We start from the raw sequence: 16,977 nt of genomic DNA on the forward strand, positions 1-16,977 counted from the left end.
TTCTGCTTCTGCTTGTGCTTCTGCTCTGATTCTGCTTCTGCTTCTGCTTTTGCTTCTGCTTTTGCTTCTGCTTCTGCTTCTGTTTCTGCTGCTTCTGCTGCTTTTGTTCTGCTGCTGCTGCTGCTGCTGCTGCTGCTGATGGTGGCGGTGGCGGTGGCGGTGGCGGTGGCGATAGCGGTGGTGGTGGTGGCGGCGGTGGTGGTGGCGGTAGCGTGGTAGGTGGTGGTGGTGATTGTGGTAGTGGTGGTGGCGAAAATGGAGATGGAGGTGGAGGTGGAGGTGAAGACAGTGGTTGTGGCGGAAGTAGTGTTGGTTAGTGGGTGGTGAGTGATGGTAGGTGGTGGGTGGTGTCGGTGGTGATGGTGGTAATGATGATAATGATGATAATCGAGTGCGTATGAGCGGTAGCCTCTTCGAGGGGCGCCGATAACGCACGACCCCTCGCTCCCTCGCGTCCCTCTCTTCTTATCGATGTCTCGTAGGCTAATGAGCTACCGTCCTCCCTGCATTCGTGCCGTCTTCTAGACGTGCGCGCGCGGTTCCGTACCTGCGTGCATGCGCGCGCGCGCGTGCGTCTCGCGTACGCTGGGGACGTATGTAGTGTGCATGCGGTCACGTTAGGAACATAAAACGAGATCCGCGCCCGCGCGGGATCTAGACTCGTTTCTGCTCTCTCTTCTTCTTATTTCTTTATCTTTTTAATATCAATATACATACATACGCGGTCGCGGGTGTCACGCCGATGCTGACTATTCACGTATTTACATGCATCGACGCACGAGTACGGGGGGCGATCGTTAAGGCCTACGGCTGCTACGCGCTGCGTAAGTGTGTGTGTTGCCTTGCGAGTGCGGTGCGCGTACGTGCACCTCGTGCATGCTCGTGCACACGGATTCGAGCGCGCGGCCGCTGTGTGAGGCACCGTGCACGTGCACGTGTGTACGTGTGCGTGTGGGTGAGCGTGTGCGTGCGCGCGCGTGTTTGTTGTGTACTCGTTTCGTGCTCTCGCGATAAGCGGCCGCGATACGGCATCCACGGCAGACGGCGGTTTCGATTTCACTGAGGGCCAGTTCGGTGGAGCACCAGCCAACGGAACGGCGCGGAGCGGAGAGTCAAGGACCATCGCGGCTCGCCCTCTATCTCCGTCTCGCTCGCTCTCGAGCCCCGCGAGTGCGCATGCCGACGTCCGTGCGCTTGGTGCGCGCGCGCGCGCGCGCTCGCGCCGGCTTATGTCGCGTGCGTGCGCCTCCCTCTCCTCCTCCTCCTTCTCCTCGTCGTCGTCATCCTGATGCTCCTCTCGCCCGCCAGCTTAAGAGGAGGACGGAACGAAGTCAGCCCCCACCGACCAATCGGACGACGAGTGACGCCGTGCGCGGATTCTCTAGCGGACGCGCGCCACTTTTTTCCGCGTGCGTCGTCCGTTTGAACGTGGACGAGCGGACGACGCGATGGCGTTGGCCCGATTGTCCGGCGGTGCGACATCGGCAGCGATCCGCCGGCTCTTTCCTACCCGCGACGTAACGGGAGATACGCGCGAAGAGCGTTGACCGACCGGGCGAGTCACGCATGCGAGGGTGCAATCGCACGAGGAGAAGCTTGCGATCGCTACGAGGGATCCTCGGGCTCTCCGTGTGATCCTGCATGGATCCTCGCCGTGCATGAGTAATTGTGGGTGCGCGAGCGTCTTCTCGCACTTGGCGACTTTCTAAATTCTATCGAGCTTTAGTCGAGTAAAGTCGGCGCGCACCACTGCCGATAATGGGAGTCTTAAAGGGTTCGATAGGGTTGTTGCTCATTAGGTTGCGACGGTGAATCGCGCACTTGTTAGCCTTAACCTCTTTATATAATTCGGTGAAAGCGCGAATTTTCAGTGGCTCGTCGTAAGCTTTTTGGAGATTTTGCATTTAATCGAATTTTGCTAGTTAATTGTGCTTGGTATTGTCGTTCGTTACACGCAATGTGATTTTATATCATACGTATTTGATATTATCGCGTTTAAGGCAATGGCATTGTATGTGTTGATAATATTGAACATTAATTGCTTGGTTGTAAGATGAAATGAAATTCCGCGACAACACTTTGCTAATTGGCCGATGCTATTTTTATGCTAATAATAAAGCGTCGAGAAACAAAAATAAAACAAAAAAACGTGAATTGAAAAAATGTACGTAATTAATTCTGGCATAAAGTATCTGATTATGATTTTAAACTTCAATATACAGATTTATTTCTCTATATTAATTTTATTTTTGACGTTTATTGTTGAAAGCATATACGAAAATACGAAAATAATTATTTAATTTTCGAATATATATATATATATATATATATATATGAATACATATATTTTTAAGTTTTATTGAAAAATTATACTGTTAATTAAAATAATATGAATGCATTTGAGTTTGTCCAAGTAATTTAAATATTTTGTCAATTTAATTATTGATTAACGATCGATTATCTAAAATTTATAATAAAATGATAGGCGCGCGCGCGCGCGTTTGTAAATAAATTTCATTTAATATTTTTTTATTCGCTAAGACAGTATGCAACTTGAAAAATGAATCGAATTTACTTGGTATTATATTGTTTATTAAAATAAAATGGCTTTCGAACGGGCAACATGAAAAACAATTATGTAAACGAATATAATTCCCAAGTTAAATAATGAGCCCCCCCTCCCCCCGCCAAGCGTAAGATGCAATTGTTTTAATATAATTGTAATTTTTTAAGTGAAATGGTAATTTATATTCGAGAGAAGTATTAGTATTGACATATTGGAGAGGAAGAAAAATAATTTTTATTAAAATCTATTCGTCTATTTATCGTGTGTATGTATGTATGTATATGTATATTATATATATATATATATATATATATATATATATTATTTTTTTAACACTTTCTTCATTAGTAACTATTAGTAGGGATGGTAAAAATCACTTTTAAGCGTAACTTGCGTAACTTAATTGTCGCGCTGAATCAGAAGTAAATAAATTTGTTTCTTCCTACTCATGTTTTGTGTTTAAGGACAAATAATAAGACTTCACTTGCATTGCTAATTTTAATAATTGATGAAAAACAATGTCTCAAAGAAAATGGTAAACATGTTGTTTATGTATGAATAAAATTCCTTCTAATCTTGTGTTAACTTCAGGGAGGTTAAAAAATTTTCTACTTTGTCATAATATTATTAAACTGATATAATGCATTAAAGGGAAAGAAAAAATGCAAAAAATTTTTATTAATGTATACTAGATGAAAAAATTACATATTTTGAACTATACATCTTAACTTCCTATCTCAGTAATCGTGAAATAAAAATTGCTTATAAAACAATCTTTTATTTAATGAACAATAATGATTAAATTTTTTTGTTTTCAAGTAATTTCAAAACTTCATTTAATTACTCATAACTCTAATCGACAATATTATCATTTATCAGTATTAATATAAAAATTAGAAAACATGAACCAATGTTTCATTGAACGTTAAACTGAGCATTAAGTATTAATTAGATATTGCGAGTTGTATGAACAATTATTAATACAGTTTTATAAAAAAATATTTTGCACTCCCATTATGTACACGCGAATTATGTCAATTTAAGCACGATCGATCACTGCTTAAGTTTCGATTTTACGAAGCTGGCGCGATAATCTTTTTCTGTTCCACTTTTTTCAAGCTCCTTTTAGCGCCATTCTTCTGTCCACTTTTCTTCACGATTCTACCAGACTGCGTTTTGTTTCTCTGGCTATTCGACTGCTTCGTCCTCTTCGAGATATTGGGACTCCTTTGTTTACTCTGCTCCGTCTTCTTCGAGGTATTAGGAATTTTTTGTTCCTTCTGCACCGTCGTCTTCTTCGATGTGTTAGAAGCTTTTTGTTCCTTCCGCTCCGTCGTCTTCTTCGATGTGTTAGAAGCTTTTTGTTCCTTCTGCTCCGTCGTCTTCTTCAAGGTGTTAGGATTCCGTTGTTTCTTCTGTTTCTGAGTCCTCGGGATACTAGGACTCCTTTGTTTCTTCTGCTTCGTCCTCTTCATTATCTGCGCATCCTTTCCTTTCTTTTGCTTCGGTTTCTTCACACCATTAAGAACCTTTCGATCTTCGAGCTTTGCCGGGCCCGTCAGCCTCTTCAGCTTCTTTTTCTCCTTCTTCTGTAGCTCCATCTTGATCTTCCTTGCATTACTTACGCTAATGAGCGCATCAGTGCTCATGGGCTCGATAACTTTGCCCATCTTTGTCTTCACCGCGGGCTGGGTGATCTTACTGAACGTTTTCTCGGGAACAAAGTCACGACCCAGCGGCGCCCTTATGCTCGCTTCGAAGTCCTGAACGCTGGTGAAGGGAAAGGGCAACTCGCTCACAAGGTGTTTCCCAATCTTTGGGCACTTCTCCTCGATGATGACGACGTCGCCCTTGTTTTCGTCCCGGCGCGGTGGCGGTTTCGGCATTTTAATTAAAAACCGACGCTTCTTTCGAGTCGACGGTTTGATGTTCTTGCCACCCCAACTACCCCATCCAGGAAGTTGTAGATCGATGTTTTCCGGCTGACTCTTCTTTATCTTTCAGAAAAAAGGAAGAAGGCAAAAAATGATATAACTGGAAATATAAATTGTCGCTCGCTTCCTGGTATTTTATAGAAAGCGGAAGAAACCTTCGCGCAAGCAATTGCGCTCAATAACAATTTCAAAAACCGATTATTCTTATTATAATAAAGTTTGTGCGTTTAAATAGCTAAAACAAAATATATAATGTTGAATTTCTATATGACATTTCGTCAACAATCGTTTTCATTTAATAATCTACAAGTACATTGTATAGAAGATAATCACGTTAAAATTTTTAAGCAAAACTAATAGCAAAAATAGTTTTAACTATGATTGCGGATGTAAAGTCTTTAGTTAATTGATAAGTAAACAATTTCTTAATAAACAATGTGTTTTAGTTACAGATATTTGTTGCAAAATATGTTTATAAAATGATAGATATTTTGAAACGGTTAACATATTTTCTGCACTGAACGTATTTGATAAAAATTTAAGATATCTAAAGAAAATTTATTTTTTCTATCATTTAATCTAATCTAATTTTTATACTACAATACAATAAATAAAATATTTTCATAATTTACGTCAAAGTTTGCTATGTTTGTTATATTTAGTAAACAGTTTTATGTTATAACAATATAAGGAAATTTTAATATTATTCAAGAGATAACTAAATACGTATATAAAAAGAATATTTACAAGAATACATGAACATTGCAAAAATTAAGAATATAAACAATGGGAAGAAATTAACAAAACGGTAAATTATAAAAATTCATCCTAAATGTACCATTAATATTATTTAAAAATACAACACCTACAAAGTAAATTAGTTTTTGTCATCATTTAATATGTAATAATATGATATAATTTAATAAATCCACGTAAAAACTGGAAAAAAAAATGAGCTAATAATTTCGGTATTTTATGTAGATTTAAGTATTTTTATTCTTTACATTTTCGGTACACCTTAGCAGTCAATCAATGAATTATAATTTCCAATGATCTATTGTTATCCCATTAACAATAATGAATAATTTTAATAAAATTAACGTAAAATTAATTTTAAAATATAGATTTACATTAACAGAATTTAATTTTCTATATTTAAAAATTTACAAAATGCATATATTAGAATCTGTTTAAATAAATATATATATATAATTTCTTTTATGTTATAAATGAATGTTTCTTACAATTTTATTGATAATTATCATGTATTGTGTAATATTAATAATAACTTTGAATTTAAATGGATTATTAACATTATATATATATACATAATAAAAAATTTGTGTCATACGAATAATTCAGCAAATACCAATTCTTGATAATCGTGAAATTTATCGTTCGTTCTTACTAATCTTACATAATTTACACTTTCATATAATTTACAAACGGATAAATATTTATTCTTTATCAAAGTTTACATTAAATGTAAAATATACTATTTCCAAATTACTATTGCAGAAGATTGTTCAAACTTTTTTTGTCATAAATGTGATCTACGGCGTGAATAAATTTGAATATACATTATACTTTTTATTTAATGATTTTAGATTGTATTGAGATTTTGACAATCTGTTTACATTATTTTTAATGCAAAGATTTACGTTAGATAGCTTCCGTTTTCAGTTTTCTTCTATTTTAATTTAATTAAAAGAAAATTACTTTTTTCTTTAGAAAGTACATTAAATCTAAATGGATTACTCGTAAGGGGTAATTTAGGATTCAATTTTTCTTTTTAAAACGTCTAATAATGATGCATTTATAAAATAAGTTAATAAATTTGAGACTTATCCTGTAAATTGTTTACTTTTTATTAATAAATAGACCAGCATTGAAAGTATAAGATTTAAGTATATTTTATAGGTGAACGGTAGAAAATTTCAATTTCCGTAAACAAAAAACTAAAAAATAAAAAAAAAAAAAAAAGAAGAAGGAAAATAAACTAAATATAATTTAAATACAGTTACGGTAAAGTATAAAATTAAACTAATGGAAGTGTAAAATGTATTGTTCCACTTAATAAACGATAATAGAACTTTCATAATAATTTTTCTTTATAACTCTAATATTAGGAGATTGAATACTGTACTAACGGCGATTTAATTAAATATTATAGCAAATTTATGTCATAATGCCCTCTAATTATAATCATAGAGGTTTTTAATTTAACGATTCGCTCAACTATATTTAGCTAATTAATAACGCAAGAAGTATAGCGACGAATATATTTATTTGCAAAAATTATAATAACCACATTATAAACAAAACTAAATAATTTAATTATATTTTTAATTTAATTATATGTCAATGATTTACTCTGTTTTATTGATTTTAAATATAAAATGCAGCAACATGTACTTTTAATACGGTAATTTTACAATGTATTAATTGAACTATCTAAACTAAGAATAATTATTTAGAAAAATTTCTTTTATATATTTTCTTTTTTCAAGAAATATGAGAGCAAAAACATTTTAGACTCATTTTATTCTCCTTACGTCCTTTAAAATTTGTAATCGTAAAATACATTGCTTTAATACATAAATAATTAATAATATTTAATAATGCTTGCTTTCTCTGTTAGTAATTCGTACGTTAATAAAACAAACTTATATGTGTATAATGTTAAAAATGCCTCGTATTTTGCTTGTTTTATTTTATAATTTATCATAGTAAATTGTTTCTACTGCAATTTCATTTAAAAGGAGATAAAAAAATTTTCTAGATTTTTATTTTTTAACCGTTAGATGTAGATGTATGTATATTTTGCTTAAATCAAATCGGGCCATAAATAACATTTAAAAATTACTATTTAAAGCTTAAACAAAAAACTAAATATAATTCTTGAAAGTTTTTATAAATAATTAAGTTGATTTACCTCTTGGTCTTTTTCTCTTTGGAATTCATCTACTACGTCATCATCGGCAAAGGCTTCACTTATTATTTGTTGTTGATCTTCGTATTCACTGTCGTCAAGAGCATCTTCGTCCCCGGCAATGTCGTCGGGTAACATAGTTTTCACGTGTACTGGTTTCACATTCATAAATTTATTAGGATCAATTTCTACTTTCTTCGTTGGCTGCATTACATTACTATTAAAATCATTTGTATCATTTATTCCATCGGATCCTGAATTTTTATTAGACGGTTGAAAATTCGTCGTTTCTTCGATGGGTTTATTGATTATTGGTTTGACATTTCTTTGGCCCTTCAAACCAAGCTGCTCAACATCATTGGTCGAGTCCTCGTTTCCTCTTTTTCTTTTGCTTTTCTTTACATTTTCTTTTTTTATTTCTTTGTTGAGCAAGTTTTTCATTTTGGAGAGTTTCTTCGTTACTTTTAGTTGTACCTTATTCTCGAGAGTATCAAAGATTTCATCGATATCGATTCTTTTAATATCGTTGGATATCTTTTTTTCTGATTCAATTGGACTAATAAACCAATTCGATGTTCCAGCTTTAATTTTAATCCCTTTCGTCTTTGCAACTTTCTTTAAAGTTTTATTTAAATTCGTCTTAAGCTTGGCATTTGGGGTTTTGACTACTTTTTTTTCTCGTTTCTTTTTTATAATGCCAGTTTGATCTTGACTAGAAGATTGACTTGCCTTATCAGATTTACGAAATTCATTTTCCTTGGGTAAATTTCCTTTAATAATTTTTTCAACAGGATTTTTACTCTCGGCTGAATCTTGTATTTCCGATTCTTCGAATATTTCCTTCATATTATGATTGGTACTATTTTCCGAAATGCTATTATGACTCTTCTTTTCATTAATTTTTTTCATTTTAGGTTTTTTTTTGGTTGTATTTTCATTAATACTATTTTGATTTTTTCCCGATGTCTTAAGACTTACAGAGTCATCTATTTCACGCTGAGTAGGTTTTTTTTTAACGTGAGTTTTGTCTTGGCTACAAAATCTCTTAGCGTTATCGGGTTTGCCAAATCCGTTTTCGTTCGGAAAATTTTCTTCGATAATCTTTTCTACGGGATTTCTACTTTTACAAACATCTTCCATTTCCGGTTCTTCAAATACTTTCTTCACATTATTATTAATAATCCTTTCATTGTTAATATTATCTTCTGAAATATTATTTTGAACCGTATTTTCGTTACCATTAGTATTTTTTGAAATATTACTTTGTTTTTTTTCTGATGTCTTTTGTGCATCATAAAATTTTCGATAACGACTTACAAAGTCGTCAATTTCAGGCTGAGTACTCATTGTATTTAGCCAAGGATTTTCCTTATCGTTATTTGGTAAATGTACTGGTTGATCGTCACTATCTTCATCGCTATCATCCTTTTTTACTTTTTGAGTTAGTTCCCTACTGATCGATAATTGTTGGGCCAATACTTGACGACTCTATTATAAACAAACATCAACGAATAAGTAACATAACATATGACAATAAATGAAAATTTTTGGCAATATTTTTTATCCAATAGTAGAATTTGTTAAAGTTGCTAAAATTTTTAACACGTTTATGGAAATGTAGGTAAACGTAAAAAAATATCAATTAACATGTTTATATAATCATCGATCTTTTTTCTGTTTTTTTTTTGTTTTTTTTTTTTTTTTTTTTTTTTTTTTGCAATATACATATTTTATATTAATACTATACGAATACCAAAGATAAAAATCAAAATGATATTATTCCATATATATTAAATTTTGAATTTTATAAGGTAATAAGAAATGCAAGTCTTAATCGACACTTTTCGTTAACAATGAATTATTTACAAACGATAAGGCAAAAACGCTCTATTTACCTCTTTATCATATTTAGCTCTAACTTGTTTATTTTTTGCCCATTGTCCGGTACTTTTATGTCTTAGAGTCATACGCTCTTCGGCTCTCGTTTTATCTAATTGGTCTAATTTCTCTAAAGCTGCTTGTGGATCGGTTTTCTGTAATTCCTCAAATTCCTTCATCGTTTGTTTAATTTTTTCCTTCCTTTGTATCCTATGGAACTTTTTACTCTTTATTTTGTTTTGTCTGTGAGCTTTTGCCACTTTGTAGCTCTGTAAGAAATCATATTTTCAATTATGGTCATGGGGATAATGGGTCTTGGAGATATTAAAGGCTCGTCACGATAAGTTTATAAACATTCTTTACCTCTTGGGCCCTAAGCTTAGCAGCTTCCCTTCTTCTTTCTATAATTTCTTGTAAAGTTAATGGAAACGCATCCTTTTCCTCCGGCTTTTTTTCAGGCTCAATCTCTGCCAGTTTTTTCTCCAATTCCGACTGTATACGAAATCGCCCCAAATATTCATCGCTCGGCTCCAGTTTCATAGAAGATTGGCTCAATGGGAAACTGATGCTCGCCGCAGTTCGATTTCTGGCGACTATGCCACTCCATTTTGTAAGATCTGTTTTAGTATTCTGAAATCCTACCGCGCGTTTTATCTAAATGACAAACATTTTTATCATATAAACATTAACTTACATCGCTTAAAATTTGAACGTTTAAAGACGTTGAAAAAAAGTCATAAAAACCCTTTCGGCTGCCGGCTTCTCCAACGGCTTATCCAAAACTTTAACTTTAGTTCTTGCAGCCTCGATCTTTTTACCAAGATCTACAAAGTCACCCTTCTTTTTAAGCGTCTTGGCCAGCTCGTCGATCTTAACAGCATCTTCATTAGCGATATCGCTCTTCACTAAATGAAATTCCGAAACTTCCAAGCTCGGCTCGCTGCGCTCGACCTTCCCGACCCTTTCGTCATCAAAATCATAAAATATTAAGCAAAATTAGAATAATCAATCAAGCATGCCGACGCAGGCTTAATGCCGACAAAATCGGCTCAAACGTCTTTCTACGCGAAGACTCAATTAGCAATCAACGATTTAAGACTTAACAGCCGCCAGCTCATCACCGACATCGTGCATCGTCATAACCTACGAAGCCCCGAGAAATACCTTTGGCTCTTGTCAAGCTGGCGCACGGCCTCCAAGAGCTGGGAATGGTTCCCGGAAATCTCCTCCTCGCTCTCCCAACTGGACTCCGAGCCGCTCATTATAAAGTATCGGCCGCCTCGGGAAAATGCCGCGGTAGCCGTGCACGTGCTCCTCTCACGATGCCAGCGCGCAAAAGCTCGACGACTCGACGAGGAGGAATCGGCGCTGTCACGCTCGGCCCCTTGGCAGCTTCGTCACTCCGCCGCCGGCATCTAGTGTAACGTGAACGTAATAATATATAAACGAGAGGATCCGGGCAATGCTCGGTGTAGTCCTGCCACGTTCAATTGGCCGGGCCAGTTGTAATGTGCCGTGAGGATATTGTTAGCGTTGTTTTGCTGGCCATCGCATTGAAGCGCCGCGGATTGAGGTTACGAGTGCCTTACCATGCAAAATGTAAAATGTAAAATGTAAATTAGCGTGAGAGGTGGCAAACCGATGTGTATTAATTATTCGAATTTTGCGTTAAGGCTCGACCGATCGACGTTTAATTGATTTTGAAACTGTGCGTTCGATATTGGAGATATAAGCTTTTGTCTTGTCAAAGATAGCCCTTAGTGTGACATAACCTTCGATTGCCAAAAATAAAGTTACATTCCTTCCGCTCGCGGATTATAGCGAAATAAAAGTGAACGAAGGCTTGTAATATCGCGTTGGTAATACCATTTAATTACCATGACTTATTTGTTTATTGTGTCAACGCTAAGATGTTTCGTTGAACTGCTTGTATTAATCGTCATCAAATTTGCAAGTGTTTGGATTTCGCACTAATATTGCTAAATAATAATGTGCACTGGTAGATTTTTGAATGATTATTGCACTTTAGGTGACGGCGTGGTATTGCTCGGAGTCGAAGGAAGATCAAGGATTGCGAAATGATTTATTGGAGCTAAAACGAGAGATAAGTAGTATATCTATGGTGGATGAGTTTGCAAAGTATGCGAAGCTGCAAAGAAAGTACATTAAGCTTGAGGATAAAGCTAAAGAGAGCTGTAACTATTTATATTAAACGGTCGATTTTTAATTATTTTGGACAAATTGGCATTCTAATTACTAATCCATTTCTAACGTTTCTTTTTTTTTTAGTAAATAATCGATTGGCGTTAAGATCAAAATTGCGGTTATATTGGACATATGGAATTCGTATTTTAAATGTAGGTATCGTAAAGTCAGTGCAATGGGCCGACGATATATTAAGTTTCTCTTTTAATTTCATTTAAACAGGGTATTTTTACATCGATTCTACTGGTCTTGTATCGTAAAGAGCCTGTCGTTGTTTTTCCTAACGGTTATTTGTGGCCCGTTGAAAAACTTCTAAGTTGGCCGACGTCTGTGGATAATTGTATTTCTCTGCCTGTATGGATTGTTCTAATGGAAATGTCCATTTTGCCTCACTTGAAATTTAATACATCGTGATTAATATGGAGATTAATTTCACCACATTCATGTAAATCAAAGCATATTCATAAAACATTGTCAATTTTCAATTTTCGCATTTGTCTGAAATATAAAATAAATACATAATATATTTCTTCTAATGGACTGTTTATTATTATCATTCTATCCTTAAAAATAATTTCAAACGTTTCTCTGCAAAAGCAAACGATGATGCTTTTAAATTGCAGCATAGAATTAAAAAGTTTACTAATACTCAATTGGTAATTTACTATCGGAGATAATCAAGCAATAATTTTTATGTAAAATGGAGGCTTTATAAAAATTAATTACGTAACATAATAGCAAAAAGAATGGTGTATTTCAAAAAAGCATCAGTAAAGTACATAATATGCGATTGGAAACATTTACATACGTTTTGATTAACAATAACTTTGCATCTTACATTGACAATGCGAACGTAAAACTAACATACAAGCGTCTTGTACAATTATAATAATTCACCTAAAAATATAATAATGAAGCAATGTTGGTACGGTGAAAATCATTAATATGTAACTAATAAAGATAAAACGCTCCAATAAAAGCAGGTATATCAATGATAATTCTTCTTCGCTTAACGATCTTTCATCAATAATTTAAAAATTATTACACTTCTTGAAAATGAAATTATTACTCAAACATAATATTATTGATAACATTGTATTGAAAAAAAAATTTTGTCTACTTATAAACGATAGTTTTGTAACAATTGAAATATTAGCACTGATAATAATGTACGTCATTATAATATTAAAAATTAAAGGTACTTAAAAAAACATTGTAAATATTTTAACAATATAATATTATTAATTAAGATGAATTTGAAAAAATAAAATAAGAATTTATAATATCAAAACATTATGAGTAAGAGGTAATTAAATTATTTTCGTTGTCTGGATATTGCATTAATCAAAAGGTTTGTTTCTTTGAATTTTACATGCTCGTTACTCGACTAAAATCTTCAACCAATTACGAGTGTTATCAATTTGATAAAAGAAAAAAGCTTTAAAAACAAAAAAAACAAATGAATCGATCAAACAATGACGATTTAAAATGAATGAATACGATTTTAGAATATTGTATCTTATGTGCTCAAAATATTAATTTTTAAATTAATATATTCTTCGTCTGTATACTCGCCTTAGTTGTCTTTGTGTAAGTAATATTTTGTTCGTTTTCATCTTTATTAATAACACTTGTACAATGCTTAACATTTAAAATGTATTTTTTTCATTAAAACTGCCTATTGATATACACATACAGTAGTACATTATTTAAATTTAGGCAATGGATGTTCGTAAAATTTGATTTGAACTCATTGAAAATAATTGTATCAGTTGCTACAATCTTCTAAAACAAGTTTAGCACGTATATTTTATAACGAATAAACTAAAAATGTAATTGATGAGTGCATACACATACATGCAGTCATTATTCACACACAATCGTTATTGGCATTATCTGTTGCTACAAATGTCCACTAAAAAAATGCTTGAAAAATCAATTTTTAATTGGATCTGTAAAGAAACTTAAGTAACATCAAACTGGTTATAACGCTGTAGTTGTAAATTAATTTTTCAATATTGTTTGTCCATTTTATTAGTAGACATACTCATCACACTTTACACTTACATGTGTAACGTTTAATAGTAAAGTCTTGAACAGAGCACATTTTATTTCCAGTTTAAAATAGCCATAATTACATTTGGCTATACAATGAACACATTACTCTTTATTAAAATTTGACATTCACACATGCGGACGCACACATCGATGAAATAGTTAAGAATGACATTAACGATACTTTCCTTATTTCACTTGTAGGAATCGAAACATCATTTATCTTTGTGCAAAAGCTGCTATATAAAGTAACCTAAATTTTTATCGCTCTACACTTTGTTTAAAATGCCAAGAGCAAGATTTAAATGAATCATATGATTTTAATTATCTTAATTTTTATCACGATTTTCATGTATCCAATATATATATACATAATGTAGTCATGTGCTAGATTTATACGAACTGAATGCCATTCATTCAATTTAAATTCGTAGGCCTGCTGGTGTAGTACTGTCTAAGCTTTTGCAACCATTTAAAAGCATCGATGCACATTTACTGAGATTATCAAGAAGTTACATTAGAATCTGGTAATACAGATTCTTTCAGTAAACGAATAAATTTATAATTATACTTTATAATTTTAATTTTTAATAAAACTACAAACTAAGCTTTTATAATAAATTATGAAAATTTGTTTCAAGATTTCATGGTGACGATTTTAGCTGCATTTGTTGTCCAGCTTTCTTACAAATATTATTCATATTAAGGATAGCGCATTTTAATGACACATCAACAAGTCGGTAAACGCGACAACAAATGACAAGTTGATTAAAATTAAACAATAAATGTTATGAATGTTTATTTTATAATTTTAAATGCATAATTTTATCACTTGAAACGAAGAGAACAAATATTTCAAAAGGTTTTTTCGATGTCTGCTTAAATGCTCTACTTGAAAATTCCACTTTGGAGTGATCAACAAGGCCACTATGAGTTTTACCGTTTACGTTTTACTTAACTTTGACATTAGAATTACATGGAAGGCATAAGCAACATAGTGATATCATTTTTCTCTTTCATATTTATAGAAAGCAGGAATCACAAATCTAAAAGCTCGGGTGCATTTTATACGAATCAGTATATAACTGTAATTTTCGCACCAGCTATCGATTATTTATTGTAAAATCGACGTTCGATCAACTTAATAAAAAACTTAGTAAACAAAAAAACAAAAAACAAAAAAAAACTTCTTCAAATTAAAAAGAAACTTTATAGTAAGACTTATATTGTTAACCTGATTAAAGAAAATGTCGATTTTCTTATTATCAGTACTTAGTAAATAAGATACATGTTTGTTTTGTCAATTGAGTCATTATACATATCACGAATGCTTTTAGCTTGAACAATAAATACATATTATTTTGCGCTTTTTAATTTCCATAAGAACGATACTATACTTTCTGTATTATTAATGGAACTCTCGTAAATTATTAGTCCCTCCTGTAACGAATTGTTACAAAAGGATACATTTCACATGCTACATTGGAATATCTTTAATGTTTGTTATTCTGCTTGTATTGCTCGCACTTTTGACTTACTTTTTGTTCTCAAGTCGATATCACCAACAACAAAAACAAAAACAAAAAACAAATAAAAAAAAGAACAGAAAAAAAATAGAAAAAAAATCATGTATCACCTATAATAGTTTAAAAAACAAAAAAAAAAAAAAAAAACAAAAAAAAACAAAAAAAAACCCTTATTAAACCCATTTATATGCTACTCTTAATATAACGGAAAAAATACGCATATATTTTTTTTTTTCACAGTACTGCCAATCGGATACCGAAAGCAAAATTTCAACTTACGTTAATACAAAGAACGAATTTTCGAGCAAAATAATTTGTTTACTCTTACAAATACTGTTTTACATTCATATTGCTGTACAGAATGCTTCAAGCAGCTAAAACAGCTTTAAATACAAGGAGAAATTCTTCATTAAATTGACGAAATGTACGTGCGTTTCCAATGCCTATTAAATTTGAGAAGAAATATTAAGGATAAAAAATATTCCTAATGATGACATTTCTCAAAATTTTCAATCTAACGAACTTTTTAATTTTGAAAGATATTTATCTCCAATGTCGCTAAAACTTTGAAAGTACTCGCAATAAATCACACCTCTTTTCAAATATAAATACTGATTTTATAATGCTCTAATCTAAATGTTTAAACAATTTATTGTATTTTTCGATTTTTTTTTTTTTTTTTTTTTTTTAAATCTTCTTCATTTACATTGTGAAAATAAGCATTTTTAGTTGATTTGTATTTTGAAAATATATATTAAATCTATCCAGAAGCTTTATAAAATATTAAGCCTTTACTTATAATAACTGATGCGAAACAAGCGAATACCTTGAGAAATTTGTTGAAATTAAAAAAAAAAATAAAACACTTATATTATGCACGCGTGGCACTATTTTCTTTTCAATTTTCAAAATACTTGGAGATGCAGAAGTAACTCGGATGAATTTGATGAAGAATATCTCTGGGTGAAAGAATACAGAGTGACATACAGGGTACTTGCTTCGTTTAATATTATTTAATCTGTAAAGTAAAAAAATTAAAGTTTTATGATTACAGAGACATTATCATCCTTAACATTTATAACGTGGCTCGGCCATCCTTAACTATTACAATATTTTAACTATTTTAACTCACAGTCATTTAGTAATATAATCAAGCCAATGTTAGATTGTTATTAATTGTACCTATTTCAATAATTGTTATAGACTTAGTTGCCAAACTAAAAATTTCGTAAGCTTAAATAATAATTATGATTCTTTATTCAGATATAATAAACAAAACTAGCCTTGACAAAAAGCAATAAAATAATTTATTAATAAACAACGTACTAACGCAAAAAGATATAAAATGTTAACTTACTAAAATGGCAATTCATAAGCAATGTGTAATACGGACAAAGGAGAAGAGAGAGAGAGAGAGAGAGAGAGAGAGAGAAGATTATTAAGGAAGAAAAGCAAGTACCTTGTGATTGTAGTTTATACATGTAAAATATAAAGAATATCTTGGCAGAATAGTTACTTGTAACCAATTTAAGTCTTTGCGATGTCCATAGGACACGCACCTGAAGCGTTAGCCTGCGTATTTCCCAATGACGGGCCACCAGGACTTACTATTGTTGGCGGAATCGCCGGTTTAATAAATCTATCCGATGCACGTCTACTGGATGGTGCTAAAATGTGACCCTAAAATTAATTATTTTATATAATTATTTGTGTCGATTTGTGTTGTTGAGTTACGAACATTTAATGAAGCAACGGCATTATCGGTATTTATGAACCAAGCGCACGTAATTTTCTTTTATATTATTTGCGTTTTTGAAGGAGCAATAGCATTTATGACATTAATTTTCTCGTCTTTTACGACTCTAATCAATGTACAATAGA

The 16,977-nt window shown here is 32.8% G+C and overlaps 3 protein-coding genes across 5 annotated transcripts in view; 1 reads left to right on the top strand and 2 right to left on the bottom strand.

Moving 5' to 3' along the window:
• Nucleotides 1-3,399: 3,399 nt before the first annotated feature.
• On the bottom strand, nucleotides 3,400-10,591 carry LOC105367536 (U3 small nucleolar RNA-associated protein 14 homolog B). Its single transcript, XM_011506279.1, has 7 exons — nucleotides 10,475-10,591; nucleotides 10,055-10,271; nucleotides 9,674-9,964; nucleotides 9,328-9,579; nucleotides 8,450-8,920; nucleotides 7,436-8,116; nucleotides 3,400-4,563 (listed from the first exon to the last, which is right to left on the bottom strand). Exons 1-7 carry the CDS (start codon nucleotides 10,570-10,572, stop codon nucleotides 3,640-3,642), a joined length of 2,934 nt encoding a protein of 977 aa, XP_011504581.1. The 5' UTR covers nucleotides 10,573-10,591; the 3' UTR covers nucleotides 3,400-3,639.
• Nucleotides 10,592-10,672: 81 nt separating this feature from the next.
• On the top strand, nucleotides 10,673-12,026 carry LOC105367535 (tail-anchored protein insertion receptor WRB). Its single transcript, XM_011506278.1, has 4 exons — nucleotides 10,673-11,266; nucleotides 11,340-11,505; nucleotides 11,600-11,667; nucleotides 11,738-12,026. Exons 1-4 carry the CDS (start codon nucleotides 11,189-11,191, stop codon nucleotides 11,927-11,929), a joined length of 504 nt encoding a protein of 167 aa, XP_011504580.1. The 5' UTR covers nucleotides 10,673-11,188; the 3' UTR covers nucleotides 11,930-12,026.
• A 3,829-nt stretch (nucleotides 12,027-15,855) lies between these two features.
• Nucleotides 15,856-16,977, bottom strand: part of LOC105367537 (coiled-coil domain-containing protein 6) — a 6,905-nt gene continuing 5,783 nt past the window's right edge. For 2 of the 3 annotated variants that reach the window (XM_011506281.1, XM_011506280.1), the window contains exons 6-7: nucleotides 16,613-16,776; nucleotides 15,856-16,114 (exon numbers count right to left, since the gene is read on the bottom strand). In XM_011506281.1, coding sequence (XP_011504583.1) covers nucleotides 16,624-16,776 — 153 coding nt within the window. In that variant the 3' untranslated portion in view covers nucleotides 15,856-16,114; nucleotides 16,613-16,623. Of the gene's footprint in view, nucleotides 16,115-16,555; nucleotides 16,777-16,977 lie in introns of all 3 variants that reach the window. The other variant, XR_913066.1, reaches the window with a different exon arrangement.

Source organism: Ceratosolen solmsi, unplaced genomic scaffold (genome assembly GCF_000503995.2).
Source record: "Ceratosolen solmsi marchali unplaced genomic scaffold, CerSol_1.0 scaffold7, whole genome shotgun sequence".
NCBI lineage: Eukaryota > Metazoa > Arthropoda > Insecta > Hymenoptera > Agaonidae > Ceratosolen > Ceratosolen solmsi.